Genomic DNA, 23,377 nt, shown 5'->3' on the forward strand with positions numbered 1-23,377 from the left:
TTAAGAGGTACATAATAAATGGATGATCTCAATGCTTACTAGTCCAATACTAATTTAAATGCAGAGCTCATTGTTACACTGAAAGTAACACTAAAATCTAATTTTGTTGAGAGGCATTTAGTTAAAACCTAAATGCAATTATATTTCTGAAAACAAAACATTCAAACATTAACTAAAACTATAAATTAAAGATGCCAAGAAATTATATTCTTGATCCTTTATTCAAGTATAAGCAAACAATGTTTGCATGTGAACTATCTTCACAACTGGGCTACTTGCATATAGAGGCTAATGACTGCATATCAATTGCCTTAGTACCCCGTAATACAAAGCACACACCTTTTCAGATGTACATAATGCTGTGTATTATGGGAAGGCCACTGCCCAGACTGGTTTCGACCTTTATTAAGGTCTCATCAGTGGGAGTCAGAGCTAGAAGTGATACCAAGGCTGAAGTAATGCAGAAATCATATTTTGCGTATACAAATATGTTAAAACGTTCGATATCTATCTCTAATCCAGAGTACTTTAATAATAAGGTGTATCACCTTTTGGCTACTTGTATATGCAAAATATGACTTCTGCATTACTTCAACTTTGGTATCTCTTCTGGGTTAGGCTCCCAGTGATGAGACCTCAATAAAGGTCAAAACCAGTCTGGGGAGTAACCCATCCCATAATGCATAGTATTATGCACGTCTGTAAGGATACGTGCTTTGCATTATGGGATACTAGGACAAGTGATGTGAAGTCATTAGCCTCTATATATGAGTCCCAGTTGTGAAGTCACTTCATCTGCAAAATTTGTTTGCTTACACTGGATAAAGCATTAAACAAAGAATATAATTTCTTGGCATCTTTAATTTATTACTATAATCAACTAAAAAAACTTTCAATTAACTAAAACTAAATAGCAAATGAAGCTTACTTGATAATCAACTAATAACTCTGGACCTTTAAAGTACCGTGACGCAACTCGTACATTATATTCTTGCCCTGGGTGATAAAATTCAGCTAGACCCCAATCAATAAGACGTAACTGAAAGAGAATTAAAATTAAGAAATGGATTCTCTCAGGACTATTGATAAGCAAACTCATAAATACAGCTGCAATACAATCCAAACAGTAAATGAATATTCAATTGTTTAAGAAATTTACAAGACAATTCTTTAACAGGTGCTAGTTTTAATTCCAGTATATTTTATATTAATTAAAGTGAAAGAAAACTAAAGTCCTTTGTTAAAACATGAATGTCAGTATTCGTTAAAAAATTGTGTCTTTTTTGGGAATAGGGAGCAGAACCTACATTACTTCAAAAATAACTAATGAATTCATGAGTACTTCACTATAACCACTAATGTGATATTAAACTCTGTTTATGCAAAACCAGTGACAAATTGACACTACAATCAAACTTATCAAATCTACAAGAATACAATTAGGATTAAGGTCTTCTGATGTAGGTTTCCCAAATTTGAGGCAGTCTCATGCAGCCAAATTTGTTGAGGTTTGGATTGTTTCTTAGGGCTGAGGCTGATTCCATGAAAAGCCTTTCGTACTTGTATTTACTACGGTGAATGATCGTGGCTTTCTTCCTCAGCTGACCTCAGCCCAATCGCCCAAGAATACCAACATTGCCCGCTAGGGGGCACCAGTAGGACTTTAGGAGAAAGAATAGCTTCCTGCTTCGTCCTCATTTACTGTTTGCTGTGCCTGCGTGCACGTGTCTTGCTCATAAGTTCCTGTTGAAAATGGCAACGTGACGTTGCCAAAATATTGGATTTGTATTAAAAAGTTATTTTAATGTATATCCTAGTCTATGTTGCTATTTCCCTGAACTATTTAGTAATAATACAAGAATACAGCGATTTTAGTTATAGATTGCTGAAAAGGACCTGCTGTAAGCCAAAAATTTTACATTTAAGATATAAAAACTTGAATGAATTTTCCACCCCTCTCAAAGACAATATGAAAACTTTCAATGCATTTAAAGAAAGTATGTTGGCACATTTCCAATCTTAGGAATAAGACATTAATTTCTTAATTCTTTGGAAGTTGACAGTTCATTTTGAAAATGTCAATTTTAGTGAAAATCTTCAAAGCTGGTATCCAAGAATTTCTTTCTACGAGTGTATGCAGGGGAGAGACAGCATAAAATGCTGTCTCCTTTCTACTTGCCCCCCCCCCCCCACCTTTCGCACATTCATCAAAAGGGATGTTAGAAGCATGTTTAAAAGTAACTAAAAAATAAATGATACACTTCAAAAAAAAAAAAAAAATCTAAATACAAAGCATGCAAAACTTTCAGTTTTGTTCAATTTTTTGTCAGTAACATTTTAAGTTTTAACTGCATTAATTTATCTACACTTGTGACTGACTGTTGCAAGCATGACAAAATGTAGCAATGTATTGTAAATTAATTTGAATATTATAGCTGGCATAGAGTAGGCAAGAACGTGAGACTAGCTAATCCACCTTCAAATGAAAAGAATTTATAAAGGTGTTTTTGCACCTTAGAATTCAAACCCAAGTTTTCCAAACAAAGGTACTGCATCACTGAAGAGCTATAGAGAATGCCACAATGGTTGACAGCTCAAGTACAGTACTCAAGATCTGATTCCAAAGATTTCCAGATTATAGGATGACCACTTGAGAATCCTATAAAAACAGCATTAACTGATTAAATAATCACAAGTTGTGATTATTTAATGTGTGTTCTGTGATATCAAACCGATCACCATAAATGCACATTAACATTAGCAAGTTGTGCTTGGAAAGTTTGATGCCTTATAACAATAAAAGATGTAAAAACCAACATATTTCATGAGTCATAAATGTGATTAAGTTTAATTCCAACAAAACTTATGTGATTTTAATGATGCTCAAAATCTGCAAACAAGGCTGAACTTCTTCAATCTTAAAAACTTAACTACTCTTGGTCAGCATAAACATGCCTTTTCTTTTGAAAAAAAAATCTCTGCCAATCTAGGAAGAGGGGTCAAAACTGATTTAGTTCAGATTACAGTAATATTTTCATCTAAATGCAATCAGCTCTATACTTTTACTATGGTGAATTCACTTACTATAACAAACTACTATCAACTCTCATATAAAGCCTCATAGTATCAATGATGGGCTAAAGGAAATTAATTCACTAAAACAAAGCTTCCATTATAAGAAATTATTCCTTTGATCTCTACAAGTTCACTATTAGTGAGAGTGCACTGAATGATCCTATAATTCATTCTGCTCAACTGCTTAATTTTATACAGTTCTGAATTTGCAAGATTAATGAATCCTTAAAAACTAACAAATAAATCAAGTTTACATAAAATGAGAATTCATCATCATCAAATTCCTGACATGTATACCCTCAAGGGGGGTGTACAGGATCTTATGATAGTACTACATGAAAAACTTACATTATTACTAACTTCCTATTAACAATTTTCCTCCAAATCTATTATCTGTCAAGACTCCAACATTTTCAGGTGTTATATTTTTGTCTTCTAAGGCACTTTTTATTGTATCAATCCACCTATATCTTAGTCTTCCTCTGGGTCTTTTTCCTGCCAACCTGGCAGAAAACACTTGTTTTGCTAATCTTTCCTCTCCCATTCTGTTTAAGTGACCATACCACCTGATATTAGCTCTGCTAACACATTCCTGGATGCTAACAATGTCAAGTTCCTTCCTAATATCCTCGTTTTTAATATACTGCTGTTGATGCCACCTATTCATGCCCCGAATCTTTCTCAGGACTCGTATCTGCGGTCTCTAGTCTTTGGTTAAGTGTTTTATTTTTAACCCAACTCTCAGATCCATAAGTTTAAAAAAAAAAAAAAAGAGGGGGGGGTTACATATAAAATAAATTAAATGTCCAGATCAGTGGGAGAATGAACCTGAATTAGCCTACATAACCACAAACTTTCAAACCATAATATAGAATACAATACAATCATTTAAAGCAAAAAACCGTAAATGTAAGCAATATGGAATTAAAAAAAGTTACATACATTAATTAAAATGCACTAAAGAAGCATACTACTGATGCTGCATGAAATGAGTGGAAATCATTAGGGATGGGCACTGAACTTCAATGTCAGTGAAAGTGGAGAGAGAGGATTGTGTGAGTGGATGTTAATCATTGAGGTGACTTTAAAAAGGCAATTCAAGGTCAGTCAACTGTGTTGCCTTTCTCTTCTTATGTATCTTGGTGAAACAGCTCATGGCTGCTCATATGCCACAAGCAACATTTCAGTTACATTCTACAAAGGGACATTCTTCTGCTATGCCAAAGCAAAGTCATTGTAATGCAATATTTACCCAACCTCTGGCAATTCAGGAAATGCCCTACCCAATATTCTTCCCATTCTTAACCATGCTTTTCAAGAACATGATCATTATATAATGACTTCTGTGAGGTTCAAATACTTCCTCTGTGTAACCTTCAGCCTTTTCTTTTAATGACTTTACAAGCTTTATGCCCAAACGTATTTGGGCTTTTTCCATACCTCAGCAAATTATCCTTATTACAAGCCTCTTGATGGTCAATGTCTACCAACAGTTTATGACTACCATGTTGTCATTTTTAGTATTCCTAATGACCCTTCAATGTAGTAAATTTCCTGGTCCATTAGCTTCACGTAGACCAGGGGTTGAGAACCGGTGGTTCTTGGCTGAACAAAGTGTGGCTCTTTTATATTGAATTAAAAGTTACATAATTAATACAAACAACTAAATATTGTTTTTTGATACGCCTGTTCGTAGAGCCAGATACTATGCATGTGATGTGTGTTACACATGAAATTTGTTACGCATGCCTAGGGTAACTACCGCCACGGCGAAAATTTGAACTAATTGAAACCTGTCAAACAACACGTTTTTTAGATACATACGAATTTTAACTGTCAAAATAAATATTCTGTTAGTTAACTTATTTATTGTGGTACTAAACTGGTGTTTAATTTAGTGTCAGGTAATGTTATGCACAAATTAATTTTTATTATGTTGAATTTGTGTTTTTACTTGCAAGTAAATTTGTGATAACAACCCTCCTAATGAGTTCAAGAAAAAGAAAAATAATCGAAGAAATCAGATGCTTCAATAAAATGTGGATAGAGAAATTTGCATTTATAGAAGTAAGTGGAAATCCGCAATGTTTAATTTGCCGTCTACTACTTCAAAATAACAAATCAAGTAATGTCGAACGACATTTTCGAGGAAAACATTTAGACTTCAGTAAAAAATATCCTGAGGGTGATAATAGAAAAAAGCTATTGAAGAATTACAAAAGAAAACATTGCTTCAGCAAAGAAATTTGTCAACTTGGATGTAATCTTTATTGAATACTACTGAAGCAAGTTTTTTGTTACCCCTTGAAATAGCAAAAGCGGGAAAACCTTTTACCGATGGTGAATTTCTAAAAAAATTGCATGTATAATGTCTCTGAAATTCTATTTAAGGATATGAAAAATAAGGACAAGATACATAAAAAAATTAAAGATTTACCTCTTTCAGCTAGAAGTAACTGTCAAGGAACGGATTGTAACAATTTCTGCAAAAGTTTCAAATATGCAAATTATGGATATTAATTCTACCGATTTTATATCTATTGCGGTTGATGAATCAAATGATATTTCCAATATGTTACAATGCTGCATGATGGTTAAATATATCACATATTCCGGTATTCGGGAAGAACTTCCTGATCTGCTAACACTTAAAGGACACACTACAGGTCAAGATATTTCAGAAAACCTAACAAGTTTACAGAATAAAAATATAAGTAATAATAATATAGTATGCATTGTGACCGATAGCACACCTTCTATGATTGTGAAAAATAAGGGGTTTGTTAATTTATTCTCCACTCATATTCCACATGGAGTTATTTCATTTCATTGCATCAAGAAGCTTTAGTTGCAAATTCTTTGGAATTATTACCATAACTAAAAAGAGTGATGGATGTTGTTGTACCAACAATCAATTTCATCCAATTTCAGACGTTGAATCACAGACATTTTGACACATTTTTAGAGGAACTAGGTAGTCAACATAAAGATTTAGTGACATTTACATCTGTACGATGCTTATCAAGAGGAAAAGCATTAAAACGTTTTTTTTTTTTCAGTGCTTAAAAGTAGTAACAGTTTTCTTAACTACTAAAAATTATAAAATAAATCATGTGGAACTTCTCAGTAATTCCGAATGGATACAAAATTTTTGTTTTTTGCTTGATATGACAGAACATTTTAATAAGTTAAATTTGAAGTCGCAAGAGAAGGCTTAATGTTGTTATTTATTGAACATATAAAAAATTTATATGCAAACATAAAAGTGGTATTTGATATCTGGTAGTACTGAATTAAAAACAAATTTACCTAAGTTTGAACTAACTGCAACTTTGAGTCACCAGGAAATATCGAATTGAAGTTGCTGCTCCCAAATTTTGTTTTAATTAATTTTTTTTGGTGGAATGGCTCTTTGGTTCAAAAAGGTTCTTGACCCCTGATGTAGACCATTAGTATATGCATACAGATTTTCTACAGTAATTTTTTTATATAAATTTGTAAACTTGAGTTTTGTTTCAAATTACAAGCTTCTGTTGTCAGAGGATGAGTCTCAATAGATCGCAGTATGGTGGCTGTTCTTCTAAGCATGACACCCAGACAAGTACCTAGGTAGTCTGCAGATGATTTGGTGCCTGCACATCACACCTGAATGGTGCAGCCTAAGAAGCAGCAGTTGCAGTCTCAACGGTTGCCTTGATGCTTCCATTCTAGTGGCCTCATCACCAGAGTGATCGCACCATAACAGTATGAAAGCAACTCCGGCTAGTGTTGCCTTTCAATGCACGGGGCACGAACATTATCATTGCAGTGGCTAGATGGTATTCTGACTTAGAAGAGTTCAGTCATAATCCCACGGATGATAACTTCGCACCACTGGTGACTTGACCAAACACATGTACCACGTGTCCGAACCTATGGTTCCTCTCTTAGTGAGCAGGATTACTATCGTAACGACTAGTCATCAGTAGGATAAAACTAACCTGTCTCAAATCATTGGTAGGCTGGACTCTCTTGATACCTGCTATCATCTCACTTCAAGAACCTAAAGACGCTCAGTTCTTTATAAGTGGTACATGAACTTGTTCAGTTCATGCATTTACCACAGTATGACCATTAGCAATACTTGCCACAGCATTACTAAAGCTACATACCTCTGTTTACCACCAGATGGTTCGTACTGTCACTGCACCATGGCAGAGCATGCCATGGATTTGGCTAGTCAAACTTGCATCTTTCTTTTTATAAAGCACATAAATCTTATCCCTGTTTGAGCTAATGAGGGATACTCTTTCCATCTTAATAGAGTAATTCATTCGTGGTGGGTTCACACTATAGAGCCACCAGATCGACCGAACGAGACATCCATGACTAGAGAGTCAGACAAGAAGGTTCCCAACAATTGCTGTGCTGGGACAGGGTGTTATGGTTGAATGGAGTACACCACCTCCTCAAATTTTAGCAAGTTCCTAACAATGGAAGTAAGATGGCCAAATTCCCTACGATAAGCTCTTGCGTATAGGTGTGCGGGTGGGATGGCAATTTCCAATGTTATTCAGAGCAGCATCCTGCTGTCTCTCTCTATGGGATACCCATACGAGTTGTGCTGCACCTGGCCTTCCACCAGCAGTTTTTGCTGCACCTGGCCTACTACCATCAGGCTTGTTCTGATTTATTGAGAGATCAATATAAATTGGCTAGTTAACATGACTAGCAGAACCAGAGCTCCATCCGCCACATCTAAGCAAATGTCCAGCTCAATGAGAGTCATGTTTACTCCTGCCAATTACCCCCCCCCTCCAACTTTGATATTCTTTCAGTTAAACATTCACACCACTGGCCAGAAACCATCAGTAGCAACACCTCTCAACAACCATCAAATTGCTTTGTTTTAATTAGACAGTCGGATTCCCCAGGTCCATGCCAGTTCTGAGTTGGCTATCGGTTGACGACCAAAATGGTCATGCCAGACGGGGCCATCCGGGACAGCTGGCAGCTGAGGCATTCAACGAGAAGCCCCCCCCGATGCTGGTCCTGGCTCAACAGTTCCACCTAGTCCCGGTACAGCGCCATACCTGCTTCACACCCCAGCCAGAACGGCCCAGTCCTCATAACCAATCCTTGTCCTGAGGTTACAGATCTTTATTGTCAACTTCCCTTACCTACACTACTCTAATGACTAGAGGGTGTTCACCTTGGAGACCTGCTGCAGATATGGGCTTCAAAAATCTAACATTTTTCCTCTCTATGATAAAAAACATCTTTACACTAAGCATAAGCAGAATTTAAAAAAAAAAAATGCTTATGTTGATGGTAGTTCAAAGCACTCAATCTTAAATAATTAATACCAACACAACATACATAATTTCATTCATGAATAATGGAGTGTAAAGCAATTGGTTTTCTCTGATTCTATTGTTCCTATTTTATAATTAATCAGATACCTGTTTTAGTCATTATTTAAACTGCCAGTGGTCAGAGTAACTATTCCAATTGAGATTTAAATGAATTTTTCTAAATCATCAACAATATTTCCAACTGCTGTTGTGCCATTTATATACTAGTCAAATTTTCAGTAATATTGAAATCTGTGTCAATTCCTCAAAAGTTCCAAAAAAGGCCAAATACACATTCAAATGTTGATCAAAGCATGACTGAAAAGGGGAGGGGGATATATAATGTCCTTCATCACAAAAACTTAATTTTACTAAAAACGATTTGTGATATAAGCATAAACTGCAGTTTATTTATATGAAGAGCCAAAGGCTTCAATTCGGCGACATGAAGTTTGCTACAAACTTGGTATTAACTAGGTCTACCTACTCACTGATGAGACCTCAATAAAGGTTGAAACCGGTCTGGGTAGTGACCTTTGCTCATAATGTAGAACAGTAATACAGCTCCTAGGAGCTAAGTTCACATTATGGGTAAATACCAAGAACAGTGATCGGAGCTTGCACCACCGTTACTATCAGTTGCCACAGTCTGCACTACCAAATGGGTCAGGTGCTGCACTGAATCACCGAACTTTATATAGTTTCTATATTCGGCATGAAACTCTGAGTTTCTTATTCGGCTAAGAAACAATATGGGATGTAATATCCCTTAACTTAAATAAACTGCAGTTACTGACCAGGGATCAAAACGGCAAGTTCAAAGATAAAGCTTATAGGTTGTCTTTATGTAACTGACCTATAATGATAATTCATTTCAAATCATTTTTCATTTAGAGATACTGATACAGAGGACAACTGCACCACTAAACAGATTCAAAGAGTACAGTCGTCCTACTGTTTAATTGGGGAAAGGGTTATGAAAAATTTAGCTGCAGGTCCAACAGTGCAACTTTGAAAATGGATTCCATTCATTGTTATACTAAATAACGCTATTAATCTTTATATTAAAGAGAAGAGTGAAAATGTTTCAAACATTTAGATGAAGAATGGACTTACCTTTCTGTTATCGTGGTCAATCATTACATTATGTGGTTTAACATCTCTGTGCATTATTCCCATACTATGACTATAGTCAAGAGCCTAATTAAAGAAATGTAATTGTATTATACTATTAATAGCAGAAAGACATAATTCAACAGCAAAAATAAATCAACAAATATCATTTAAAAGAATGATAGATTTCCTACCTTTAACAGTTCATAGAGATAAAACCTGATATCAAGATCTGTTAATGTCTGATAAAGTTGCTAAAAAATAAAATATTTTACAAATGAAGTGATGTTTTAACTTTTTTTTTTTGCATGTAATATAAAATACATTATAATACAATATTAGAACTACCTCGATATGTGTGATCTCTATTAAATATTGCAAGAATTTCTGTTTACTTTACAATCAAAGTATTAAAGACAAATTTGAAACATTTCCTGAATATTTATTCTAATGTAATGTTTATATCACAATCACTGTTTCTATCAGCTGCTATGTTCATTAAGGACATTCTTGAAAAAGACTGGCTACAAGAGTGATCTTGCTTGTCTACTGCAGTATAGTTATATTGTCATTTAGACAAATTATAAAATAAAAACCCCAACTCAACATCACCAGGATTAAAGATCGGTACTATCAACGTAAGATGCCTGAATGGCAAAGAAATGGAACTAACTAAGGAATTAGATAAGTACCAGATCGACATAACAGGGGTAACTGAAACAAAAAAGACAAAACCGGTGAGATCTTTCTGAGCAATAAAAACAAAATGTTATATTCAGGCAATGACAATCAAGGAAAAGAAGGAGTAGCCATAATATTCAACACAAAATATGAGGCTAATCTTCTTGAATGGCAATCAGTCTCAAGTAGAGTAATGTGGGCAAATATGAGAATGGGAAACTAGACAATGAGCCTTATTTGTGCCTATGGTCACACAGAAGGTTCTACTAAGGTAGAAGTATAGGAATTTTTTGAGGCTTTAGAAAAAGCAACTGACACAATGAAAAAGTTGGTCCTTGTTAGGAATCTAAATAACAGAGTAGGAAATGATTGTGAGACATACAAAAATATTTTGGGAAAATTTTGAGAAAAGAGCAAAGCTAATAATAATAGCAAATATCTGTTATGTTTCTGCTCACGACATGGACTGGTTATTACTAACACCATGTTCCAACATAAAAATGTGCACAAATTCACATGGAGAGAAGAGGCTAGGAAAAAGAAAAGTCTCGTTGACTATGTTATTGTTGATAGTGATGTTCTCTCCCTGGTGCAGGACACCAGAATGTAAAGAGGATTTGAAATTGGAAGTGATCACTATTTAGTCTTGAGCAGGATAAAACTGAATTTCATATTGAAAAGAACAACATATAAGAAAGTTTTAAAGCAAATAAAAGTTGAGCAGCTCTCAGATGTGAACTGTAGACTAAAATATACAATCATTATTGAAGAAAAAAATGAAAGAGTTTGAGAACAGGAACCAAACCTTGTAAAGTCAGTGGCAAATCCTGAAGAAAAGATTGATTTATTCAGCTAGAGAGGCATGTGGTGAAGTTGACTGCAAGGATAAAAAAAAATCAGAACTCCCTGGTGGACACAGGAAATTAAACAGGCAGTGAAGAAAAAGAAGAAAGCATATCAAAAGTTTCTGGCAAATAAGTCAGCTTGTGCTCTTAGAGAATACAAGGACAAATGTAAGAAAGCTAAACGCTGTGTAAAACTAGCTAAACAAAAAATCATGGGAGGACTTTGGGCAAGAATATAGAAAATAAATATCAAGAAGGTGGCAAAATATTCTGGAGGTTGTTGAAGAAGCTTAAGAATCGAGGAAAGAGTGCTGTAAAAGGAGTTAGAGATGATAAAGGTGACATGAAAACGGGAGAAAAAGATATCCTTGAAGGATGGAGTAATTACTTTGAAAACTGCTAAATAAAACAAGCAGTGATGACAGCACAGTGGTAAAAAACACTGACCAGGCATGCAGTCAAGAATACATATCCATACTTGAAGTAGAAAAAGCCATCAAAGGCTTGAAATGTGGAAAGGCAGCAGGAGTAGATAATATTCGACCAGAAATGCTGAAGTATGGTGGTATAAAAGTCTTAACAGTGGCTGCACTGCATAGTTCAGAAAGCCTGGACAGAGGGACGAATTCCCGATGATTGGAGTAGAGCTCTCATAGTATCCATATATAAAAAGGGAAATAAAACTAAATGCGAGAATTACAGAGGTATTTCCCTACTGAGTGTTCCTGGCAAGATCTATTCAAATATACTTGAGAAATGGTTGAGAAGAATTGTGGAAGAAAAGCTTGGTGAAGAACAAGCTGGATTCAGGCCAAATAGAGGCTGTCAGGATCAGATCTTCACTTTACGACAAATAGTCGAGAAAGCATGGGAATATAACAAACATCTGTATTTAAGTTTTGTCGATTTGGAAAAGGCATATGACAAGGTGCCGAGAGAGAAGCTATTCAATACGCTGCAGTTATATGGTGTCAATGAGGCATTATATCAAGCAATACTTAGTCTTTATTTGAGTTGTAAGTCAGCAGTTAGAATTGAAGGAAGTACAGAAGACGGTTTAATGTTAAATCTGGTGTGAGACAAGGATGTACATTATCCTCTCTGTTATTCATTATCTATATGGATCACATTATGAAGGAAAGTAGTATTAAACAGGATATCAAAATTGGAGATGTTAATATCAGCTCTTTGCTTTATGCAGATGATGTTATACTTTTAAATAAATCCGCTACAAGTCTGCAAGATTCTCTGACTAAATTGAATAGCTGTTGTAATAGATATGGTATGAAGCTCAGCAATGAAAAAAGACAAAGACAGTGAAAATAGGCAGAATTATTGAAAATGTCAACTGTGTTGTGAATGGAGAACCTGTGGAACAAGTAAAACATTTCAGCTACTTAGGCACGATTTTTAGTGAAGATGGTAAATTAAATATAGAAATAGACAATAGAATCGGCAAAGCTGGTATGGTGGGAAGTCAACTGAATAAATTCATATGGAATAAGAGAGAAATTAGTTAAAACACTAAATTAGCTGTATACAAGATGGTGTTCAAACCAGTTTTAACTTATGGATCTAAGAGCTGGGTCAGAAGTAAAGCACTTGACCAAAGACTAGAGACTGCAGATATGAGAGTCCTGTGAAAGATTATAGGCGTGAACAGATGGCATCAATGGCAATATCATATTAAAAACGAGGATATTAGGAAAGAACTTGATATTGTCAACATCCAGAAATGCGTTAGCAGAGCTAATCTAAGGTGGTATGGTCACTTAAACAGAATGGGCAAGGAAAGATTAGCAAAACAAGTGTTCTCTGCCAGGTTGGCAGCAAAATGACCCAGAGGAAGACCAAGATATAGGTGGATTGATACGGTACAAAGTGCCTTAGACGATAGAAATATAAGATCTAATAATGTTGGAGTCTTGACAAGTAATAGACTGATTTGGAGGAAAATTGTAGATAGGAAGTTAGTAATGATGTAATTTTTTTCATGTAGTACTATCATATCCTGTACACCCCTTGAGGGTACATGGCAGGAATTTGATGATGATAAAATAAAAACTGAAGCTCTGTTGCTTTGTTCGGAAAATGAATAGCATTTCCTGGACAGCTGAACAAATTTCCTATTCCATACTAATCATGGAATTAAAAGTAATAATATATGCAGATACAAGTATAGGAAAAATGATGAGCAATCATACAAAAATCTTAAGTGAAGGGTATGACAGAAAATAATAACCATAGTTCAGACCAAGCTTTTTCCCTTGAATTATGTATACTGTGTCACTGTCATATAATTTTAATTAGCAATCTGGATGGTTGTGTTTTGGCATACTCATTCACTAACCAATAGGCTACAGGTTTGAATCTCACCATGGTTGTGAATATTCTTATGTGGTTAATGAATTTTAGACCACTGTCCATTTATTGGAAGTTTGAAGTGGACAGAAAGAATTAATTTTTAAAAGAAAAATACTGAATATAAAATTACTGTATAAGGTGAAACAAAAATGCATTTCTTTCATTTTCTAGTTTTAATACAAAATACTAATAATTTTATGCAGTACTTCTCACAGCATTAATTCCAACAGCTATATTCTGAGTCTATGGTTTTCAGTGTAAATATTATGCAGAGCTAAACTACCCTCTAAGATATGGCTACCTCCTTTCTATTACCATGTCACTGCAGATACTATATATTGCTGATATCAAAATGTTATCAATTTGATATCAGCTTTTTAATGCCTCAAGATATTAAACTTGGCAACTTTGTGCAGATAACGTATCTTCTTAAAAAACGACATACTAGGTTTGCAAATAACCTTTCATGGGGTGGGAGCAACATAAAAAAAATAAAATAAATAAAAAAAAAACAATCATACAAGCTCAAATAAAATTAAAGGGTGGCTAGAACTAACAGAATACCTTATGCAAAATATTTATGTATGAAAATCTAAGATTATAGACAGGACCAGAACATCTACTCTTATTGGATAACTTACAGAACAAGTAAATCATTTCGCTTATTTAGATACAATTTTCAGCAGATTGCAAATTAAATTTAGAAATAGATAACATAATAAGCTAAGCTGGTGCATTATTGGGAGTAAGTTGAATAACTTTATATTGAATAAAAGCGAGAAAGTCTAAAGAAGGGATCGGCAACCTTTTCAGACTTGTGGGCCACATTCAACTTTTATTTTTAATAATCAGGCCAAGCGTTTAATTAAGAGAAAAGAGTGAAAAAAATACTTAAATTATCAATTTTTATTATATCAATTTTAAAAAACACAGAAATATTCAAAGTATGACTTTCTCGTAATGATGTCTGATGTTATGTTCTTTCATAACAGCAACACTTATGACAAATAAGACAAAGGGGCTTACCCTAATTTTCAATAAAGAAGTACTTGCTCTTCCATTCATCATTAAACCTTCCTTCATCTGCAATTTTATGTTTTCTTGAACTCATTTTTGAAATTATTTTTAACAAATATGTATCCTCTGAAATTAACAGTTGATGTTATTGAATTATATTAAAAGACGGACCATGGAAAACGTGACTACAATAGTGCACCAAAATCTCGGTTGTCGTCGGATTAAGTCATTTTTGTTATCCCCATTCATGGCTCACATGTTGACTCGCATCAAGTTGCACAGCGATATCATGAAGTATAGTATAAAATTATTTTTAATTTATTATTCATATTATGAAATGTAATATATAAATAATTCAACATATGGGCCACATGCCATGTAAATATGGTCAACCTTTTATGGGCCCAAAGATGCATGTTTGGACTGCACGAAGCCTGCCGACCCCTGATCTAAAGAATTAACTAAATGAAGTTCCCAACATTGTACTCTCAGGGGTGTATAGGACATTATGACAATGGTGGAACTTTTTCATGTAGTACTAACATCAACAATTTTCCACCGAATTAGTCAGCAATTCCAATACTGCCATATCTAACCGATATCTTCTACGGCACTTTTGACTGAGTTAGTCTATCTAGATCTTGGTTTAGCAGGTGTGCTTTTCCTTGCTAAAGAACACTTCTTTTGCTAATCTTTCCTCTCCATTCTGTTTCAGTAAGCGCCTCTGCAGCTCAGTCGGTATAGATGAAGCCCTTTAGTCAGAAAAGAGCAGGGTTCAATTCCCGTAAGTGATATGAGAAACATTTATCTGTTCTCTTTCAACGAAAGATAAGTTAGCTGGTCTCATATGGAGGTAAGGGGTTTTTCGTCCCACAGAAAAGGCAAACCAGCCACGTGAACACACGCATCTACAGACATACACACCGGGGAGGCATGGGGCTGACCACCTTATCCTTGAGTACAGTTGCGGTTACAATACTTACCTCGACACCATAAAAGAGGAGGAATAAGAAAGAAATATAGATCTGTTTCAGTAACCTGCAATGAGCTCTACTAATATACATCTTAATGCTAACAATGTTGAGTTCTTTCCTAATATCCTCATTTTTAATATGTTTCTGCCAATGATGACATCTGTCCACTTCCTGAATCTTTCTCAGAATTCTCATATTGGCAGTTTCTAGACTTTGATCAAGTGGTTTATTTCTAACCCAGCTCACAGATCAATAAATTAAAATTAATTTGAACACTGTCTAGTATATAGCTAGTTTGGTTTTGTGACTAATTTCTCTTTTATTTGATATAAATTTATTCAGTTGACTTACTATCACACCAGCTTTGCTAATTCTGTTGTCGATTTCCATATTTAATGTCATCTTCAGTAAGTCTCAATAGCAAAATGTTTTAGTTCTTTCATAGGTTCTCCAGTTAATGTTTTCAATGTTTCTGCTTATTTTCATTGTCTTCATCTTTATGTTGCACATTTCTGCACCAAATTTATTATGGAGTTATTCAGTTAAGTCAAGGAATCTTGCAGACTTGTACCAGATTTATTTAGAAGAATAAGATCATCTGCATAAAGTAAAGCGCCGAGATTAACATATCTAATTTTCATATTAGGTTAAGTGCAATTTTCCTTCATAATGTGATCCATATATATAATAATAGTGGAGATAATGTGCACTTATAAAATATCAGTCTTTCAGTTACTTACATATACTGTGGTATCTATAAAGCATCCTACTGGATTGGCGTATAACACATATACACAATAATTAACTCTTTTCTTGCGAGAGGCTATGAATTGTCCATATAATGTCCCATTTACAGAATATAACTTTTGAACAGCTTTTCTCTTGGCACCCTGTCATACATCTTTCCAGATCTACAAAACTTAAATACAGATACCTTTATAGTCTCAAAATTCTTAACTATCTGTTTTAAAATGGAAATCTCATAATCTGTATTTGGCTTGAACCTAGCTTTCCTTCCACAATGTTTCTTGCCATATTCTCAATGCATGAATAAATCATACCTTGGAACACATTTGGTCAAATGTCACCTGCCTTTCTGTATATCAGATTTATTCCTGACTGTGCTTAAGGGTCAAAGCTGTACATCTGAGAGGAGACCTAAACATAGCCTTCAAAAAAATGTGGAGAACGGACCAGGGCTTCTGACCAAATGTCCAATCGTCACCTTCTCATGGTGCACTTTATTCGGTATCTAATGGATATTGAACGAATGAGGGTGGCCTGCCAATATGGGATTTAGCCGACCAATTTGTATTCTTATTGGCTTAAACCAATATAGAAAATGATGGTACATGTCAAAATTTCATGCCGGCTGGGGCATTGCCCGGTTAAACAAGGCCCCGTGATTTTCACCAGGGAACCAGGGTGAACAGCAAAAAGTCAGCTACTGGAACAAATCTAAAAAAACACTCCAACTCGGCATCACCAGGGTTAAAGATCGGTACTATCAACATAAGAAGCCTAAATGGCAAAGAAATGGAGCTAGCTGAGGAATTAGATAAGTACCAGATCGACATAATAGGGGTGACTGAAACAAAAAAGACAAAAAACTGTTGAGATCTTTCTGAGCAATAAATACAAAACATTATATTCAGGCAATGACAATCAAGGAAAAGAAGGAGTAGCCATTGTATTCAACACTAAATATGAGGCTAATTTTCTTGAATGGCAGGCAGTCTCAAGTAGAGTGATGTGGGCAAATATGAGAATGGGGAACTGGACAATGAGACTTATTTGTGCCTATGGTCACACAGAAGGTTCTACTAAGGTAGAAGTAGAGGAATTTTTTGAGGATTTAGAGAAAGCATCTGACACAATGAAAAAGAAAAAGTTGGGGATCTAAATAGTAGAGTGGGAAATGATTGTCAGACATACAAAAATATTTTGGGAAAATTTGGAGAAAAGAGCAAAGCTAATAATAATGGCAAAAACCTTTTGGATTTTTGCTCAGAACATGGACTGGTTTTTATTAACACCATGTTCCAACATAAAAATGTGCACAATTTCAAATGGAGGAAGAGGCAAAGAATAAGAAAAGTCTCATTGACTATGTTATTGTTGACAGTGATGTTTTCTCCCTGGTGCAGGACACTAGAGTGTACAGAGGATTTGAAATTGGAAGTGATCACCATTTAGTCTTGATCATGATAAAATTGAATATCATATTGAAAAGAATAACATGTAAGAAAGTTTTAAAGCGAATAAAAGTTGAGCAGCTCTCAGATGTGAACTGTAGACTAAAATACGCAAAGATTATTGAAGAAAAAAATGAAAGAGTTTGAGAACAGGAACCAAACCTTGTAAAGTCAGTGGCAAATCCTGAAGAAAAGATTGATTTATTCAGCTAGAAAGGCATGTGGTGAGGTTGTCTGCAAAGATAGAAAAATTAGAACTCCATGGTGGACATGGGAAGTTAGAGTCAGTGAAGGAAAAGAAGAGAGCATATCAAAAGTTCCTGGCAGATAAGTCTGCTTGTGCTCTTAGAGAATACAGAGACAAATGTAAGTTTTAAAAGAGGTAAACCGTGAGTAGACATAACTATACATAATAAATAACGGAAAAACTCACGTAGAAATATTATTTAATAGTATAATTTTCGCCTGTGTGTCACAGGCATCTTCAGTACAATTAGGCACAAAAATTAAACATTAACTGACAATTCCAAAAAGCGCCACCTAAGTAGCTGGTGTAAGATAACTAAAAAGGTCAATAACTTTCCTAAAAAAAAAAAATAATAAAATAAAATAAAAATAAAAAAAAATACAATAAAAAGTTAGGAAAGATTAGCTGATTTGTAAAGTACTATCTCCCATAAAGGGGATAGACGTAAGCCGTCGGATCTGTTTAAGTTAGGAGAATGAAGTAGAGTTTCACATGCTTCTTTATAAAGGCGTTCCATGAGAAACTGACTTTTGTGAAGAACTCTTGTCTTTCTCCAATGAACTCTGTGTCTAGTGAAGATGGCATGTTCTGCAAGTCCAGACTTTTCAGGTTTAAAGTATTCAATATAAGATTGGTGTTCTTCTAGCCGAATGGAGGCAGATCTTCCCGTTTGTCCAAAATAACATAATCCACAAGAGCACGGAATCTGGTAGACACCTGGATGATTAAGATGTGGAAGCTTGTCCTTTGGAGAAGCGAGAAAGGTGGAGATTTTTCTAAACGGTCGAAAGGCAACAAAAATATTCAAGTGGTTTCAAAATTTTTGCTATACGTTCACTGATGCCTTGTATATAAGGGATGGTAATGCGCGTTATTTCCTCTGTGTTTGAAGAGGGAGACATATTAAATCTACTCAAAGTTCTTTTAATGAAGCAATTCTTATAGCCATTAGATAGAAAGGAAGAAGTTATATATCTTATTTCTTTCTGTAAAAGATTGTCTGTAGAACAAAAGGAGTGGGCCCGATGAACCAATGTTTTAATAGTTCCTGCCTTTTGACTGGGATGGTGATGAGATTCCGCATGGATATAATGGCCTGTATGAGTCTTCTTTCTATAAACTGAGAAATGTAGGTTACCATCTGGTTGGCGAAGAATTAGAAGATCTAAAAAGGCTAACTGCTTATTTGATTCTACTTCTAGGGTAAACTTGATCCTAGGATGAAATGCGTTTATTGAGAAATTGTTGAAGTTCATCAGAAGAGCCATTCCATACAGCAAAAATGTCATCGACATATCTGAACCAATGAGTAGGTCTGGGAGAAATATTGTCAAAGATACGTTGTTCAAAATGTTCCATAAAGAAATTGGAGATAGCAGGAGAGAGAGGATTACCCATTGCTGTTCCTTCAATTTGTTGATACAACTTATTTTTAAAAGAAAAATAACCAGAATTTATTACAAAATCAAATAAGTTTACAATGTCTGAAGGAAATTCCTGTTGTAGTAATTCAATACTTTCCGAAAGAGGCACATTTGTAAATAAAGAAACAACATCTAAACTGATCATGATATCAGAAACGTCCAAATGAAGATCTGAAATTTTATTTTTAAAATCCAAAGTATTTTTTATATAAGTATCAGTTCTTCTAGTTGAAGAGGAGAGTAAATTAGATAAAAATTTTGAGATTTTGTAAGTTGGGCAACCTATACAATCTACGACTGGTCTTAACGGAATGCCTGGTTTATGAACTTTTGGAAGACCATACAATCTAGGTGGACGACCGAAGAAGGTTTTAAGTTTTTTCTTTTGATCTTCATTCCATGTAGATACATTATCCATAAGAGAATTAAGTCTCTTCAATTGACTCCGGGTAGGATCCGATGTAAGAGACCTATAAGTTGAATAGTCGCGAAGTAAAAGAGACATTTTTCTCTCATATTCCTTCCTATCTTGAATCACTACAGCCTTCCCCTTATCAGCTTTCGTAATTATTAAATTATTGTTATTCTTCAGTGATTTCAATGCTTTAAATTCAGAGTAAGAAAGATTAGGACGAGGAGGCTTGGCATGAAAAAGAATTTGTGCACATTCAAAACGTAATCTGTTGGCTGTTTTTTGGGGTAAGGATCGAATACCCCTGTCTATGTTATGAAAAAAATCCATAATAGGCACCTTATTCGGCGTAACAGCGAAATCATATCCTTTTGATAAAACAAAACTTTCACAGTCTGTTAGTGGACGTCCAGAAACATTTATGACTACTTTATCTATATCAATAGTATTATTACTGGATCTAGGTAAGCTGACTAGTGATTCAAATTTGCGTTTCAGCTTGTCACGAGAATCATTGAAAACCTTTAAGTAAGAACTCGAAGATATGCGCATTACAGTAGTAAAAGTTTCAACAGTTAAATTAGATTCTAGAGCAATTTTTATATCCATAATTTCTCTATTTAAGATGGCAAGAGATTTTTTAGCTTCGTGTAGCTGAATATTTAAAAGAGACTTACTAGCTTTGAAGTAGATCCGATGAGCTTTTGGGGACCTAAAAACTTCTTTTATTTTACAACAGGTTGGAATAACCTGTTGTAAAATAAAATAGATATGGTAAAGTATTGATAAAGAAGGCCAAATGCATTAACAGATTAATATTCCTTAAACGATGTAAGATGGCCCAGGTTATTCCAACCTGTTGTAAAATAAAAGAAGTTTTATTTTACAACAGGCTCTCATAGTACCCATATATAAAAAGGGAAATAAAATTGAATGTAAGAATTACAGAAGTAATTCTCACATTCAGAATTAAGACTCACCCTACTGAGTGTTCCTGGTAAGATATATGCAAGTATACTTGAGAAACGGTTGAGAAGAATTGTAGAAGAAAAGTTTGGTGAAGAACAAGCTGGATTCAGGCCAAATAGAGGCTGTCAGGATCAGATCTTCACTTTACGACAAACAGTGGAGAAAGCATGGGGATATAATAAAGATCTCTATTTGAGTTTTATAGATCTGGAAAAGGCATATGATAAGGTGCCAAGAGAGAAGCTATTCAATACGCTACGGTTATATGGTGTCAATGGGTCATTATATCAAGCAATATTTAGTCTTTATTTGAGTTGCAAGTCAGTAGTTTGAATTGAAGTACGGGAAGATGGTTTAATGTTAAATCTGGTGTGAGACGAGGATGTACATTATCCCCTCTGTTATTCATTATCTATATGGATCACATTATGAAGGAAAGTGATATTAAACATGATATCAAAATTGGAGATGTTAATGTCAGCTATTTGCTTTATGCAGACGATGTTATACTTATCAATAAATCCGCTACTAGTCTGCAAGATTCCTTGACTAAATTGAATAACTGTTGTAATAGATATGGTATGAAGGTCAGCAATAACAAGACAAAGGCAATGAAAATAGGCAGAATCATTGAAAATGTCAACTGCAATGTGAATGAAGAACCTGTGGAACAAGTAAAATTTCACCTACTTAGACAATTTTTAGTGAAGATGGTAAATTAAATATGGAAATAGACAACAGAATCTTCAAAGCTGGTGTAGCAGGAAGTCAATTGAATATATTCATATGGAATAAGAGAGAAATTAGTCGGAACACTAAATTAGCTGTATACAAGACAGTGTTCAAACCAGTTTTAACTAATGGATCTGAGAGCTGGTTCAGAAGTAAAACACTTGACCAAAGACTAGAGACCACAGATATGAGAATCCTGAGAAAGATTAGAGGCGTGAATATGATGTTGCCATAGATGGCATCAATGGCAACATCATATTAAAAAACGAGGATATTAGGAAAGAACTTGACATTGTCAGCATCCAGGAATGCGTTTGCAGAGCTAATCTCAGGTGGTATGGTCACTTAAACAGAATGGGCAAGGAAAGATTAGCAAAACAAGTGTTTTCTGCCAGGTTGGCAGCAAAATGACCCAGAGGAAGACCAAGATATAGGTGGATTGATATGGTACAAAGTGCCTTAGACGATAGAAATATAAGATCTAATAATGTTGGAGTCTTGACAAGTAATAGACTGATTTGGAGGAAAATTGTAGATAGGAAGTTAGTAATGGTGTAATTTTTTCATGTAGTACTATCATATCCTGTACACCCCTTGAGAGTACATGGCAGGAATTTGATGATGATGATTCCTGACTGCATTCTTGTTCAGTGTTTTCTACCACTATTATTAGTTATAGTGAGTCTCTTACTCCAGGGAGTAAAAGATTCAACTGGGAGAGGCCATCATAAACTCCAGTTATTATAACTTTCCTTGCATTAATTCCCGCTAACTCCACTCTCAACCTGCAAAAGTGATCAATTAGAATCACACACACACCACTTTAACAGAAAAATCTAGCTCTACCCCCTTTTTCACTTCATTCACTCTCAACTTCTATGGATGCTTCTCGTCAACTTCCCACCGCTCATAAAATAAAAAATTTCATGTACTGGCATCCTGTATGGCCCTTTTTAGAAGATTATTAAGTCTCAATCATATCACTCTCTTTCTACTGTTTGCAGTCCACAAATTCTCAGTCTTCATAATCTATTCCACAATCACAATATCATTTTTAACATGCTCCTTTGCACACTTTCTCTCTCTTCCCTCCCCCACTATATCAGTATCACCATGGAAAGAAGAGACCAAATCAGAACAAAGTATTTCAGGTGAGGTCATATCAAGGCCTTGTAGTTAAACAAAGTGGCTTTCTTATCTTTGCATGTTAAGGTTCATTTCAGCATTGCAATTATCCTCTGGAATATGCTTTAAGTCTTTGCTATATGGCCTTTGAACTTTAACTTCCTATTTAACATTACTCTGGATTTAGAGAAAGATGTTGAAAGTTTATTTTTCACTTGGTTAGAGTATAATAAATTTAGTTTAATCCTTTATCCAAGTGAACTTGGGCCTGGCTCCCACTGAAGAGACCTCAATAAAGGTCGAAACTAGTCTGGGTAGTGGCCCTTCCCTTAATGCATAACATTAGACATATCCGCAAGGAGATGTGTTTTGCATTATAGGAGATACTGAGACAGGAGTGTTGGTAACTTGCTCCACCTTTGCAACGAGTTGCCCTGGTGTTGTACCACCTTACCCCAGTTCTGAAGATACTTTCAGGCGCAAACTTTGTTTGCTCACACTTGGATAAAGGATTAAACTAAATTTATTATATTCCTATTTAACAAAACCCCAAGATCCCTAGATGACTAATTTTGTCTAACATAATCCCACCAATATAATGACACTGGATATCTCACTGCACCAAAGTGCATGAGCGTTCATTAACTAACATTGAACTGACAGCCGTTTTTACATGTCCACAATTCCAGCCTACTCAAATCATTCAACAAGTACTGCATATAAGCAATGTTCCTAATTAACCTCCCTATTCTTCATCTTCAGCAAACAGCTGTATGTAACCTGTCAAATCCTTCCACTCTAGTGATTAATGTAAACACTGAATAATAATGGACAGACCAAACAATAATCTCTGTGGTACACTGAAAGTCAT

At 34.9% G+C, this 23,377-nt stretch overlaps 1 protein-coding gene across 2 annotated transcripts in view; it reads right to left on the minus strand.

Annotated features, from left to right (window-relative positions):
- The window catches only part of CkIIalpha (casein kinase II subunit alpha), a 210,032-nt gene that overhangs the window by 74,913 nt on the left and 111,742 nt on the right, over positions 1–23,377 (minus strand). For both annotated transcript variants that reach the window (XM_090397835.1, XM_090397836.1), the window contains exons 8-10: positions 9,716–9,775; positions 9,525–9,608; positions 929–1,039 (exon numbers count right to left, since the gene is read on the minus strand). In XM_090397835.1, the coding sequence (XP_090253961.1) occupies positions 929–1,039; positions 9,525–9,608; positions 9,716–9,775 (255 nt within the window). The remainder of the gene's footprint in view (positions 1–928; positions 1,040–9,524; positions 9,609–9,715; positions 9,776–23,377) is intronic.

This window comes from Typopeltis vanoorti, chromosome 9 (genome assembly GCF_054136105.1).
Source record: "Typopeltis vanoorti isolate ZY-2024b chromosome 9, IOZ_Tvanoo_1.0, whole genome shotgun sequence".
Taxonomy (NCBI): Eukaryota; Metazoa; Arthropoda; class Arachnida; order Uropygi; family Thelyphonidae; genus Typopeltis; species Typopeltis vanoorti.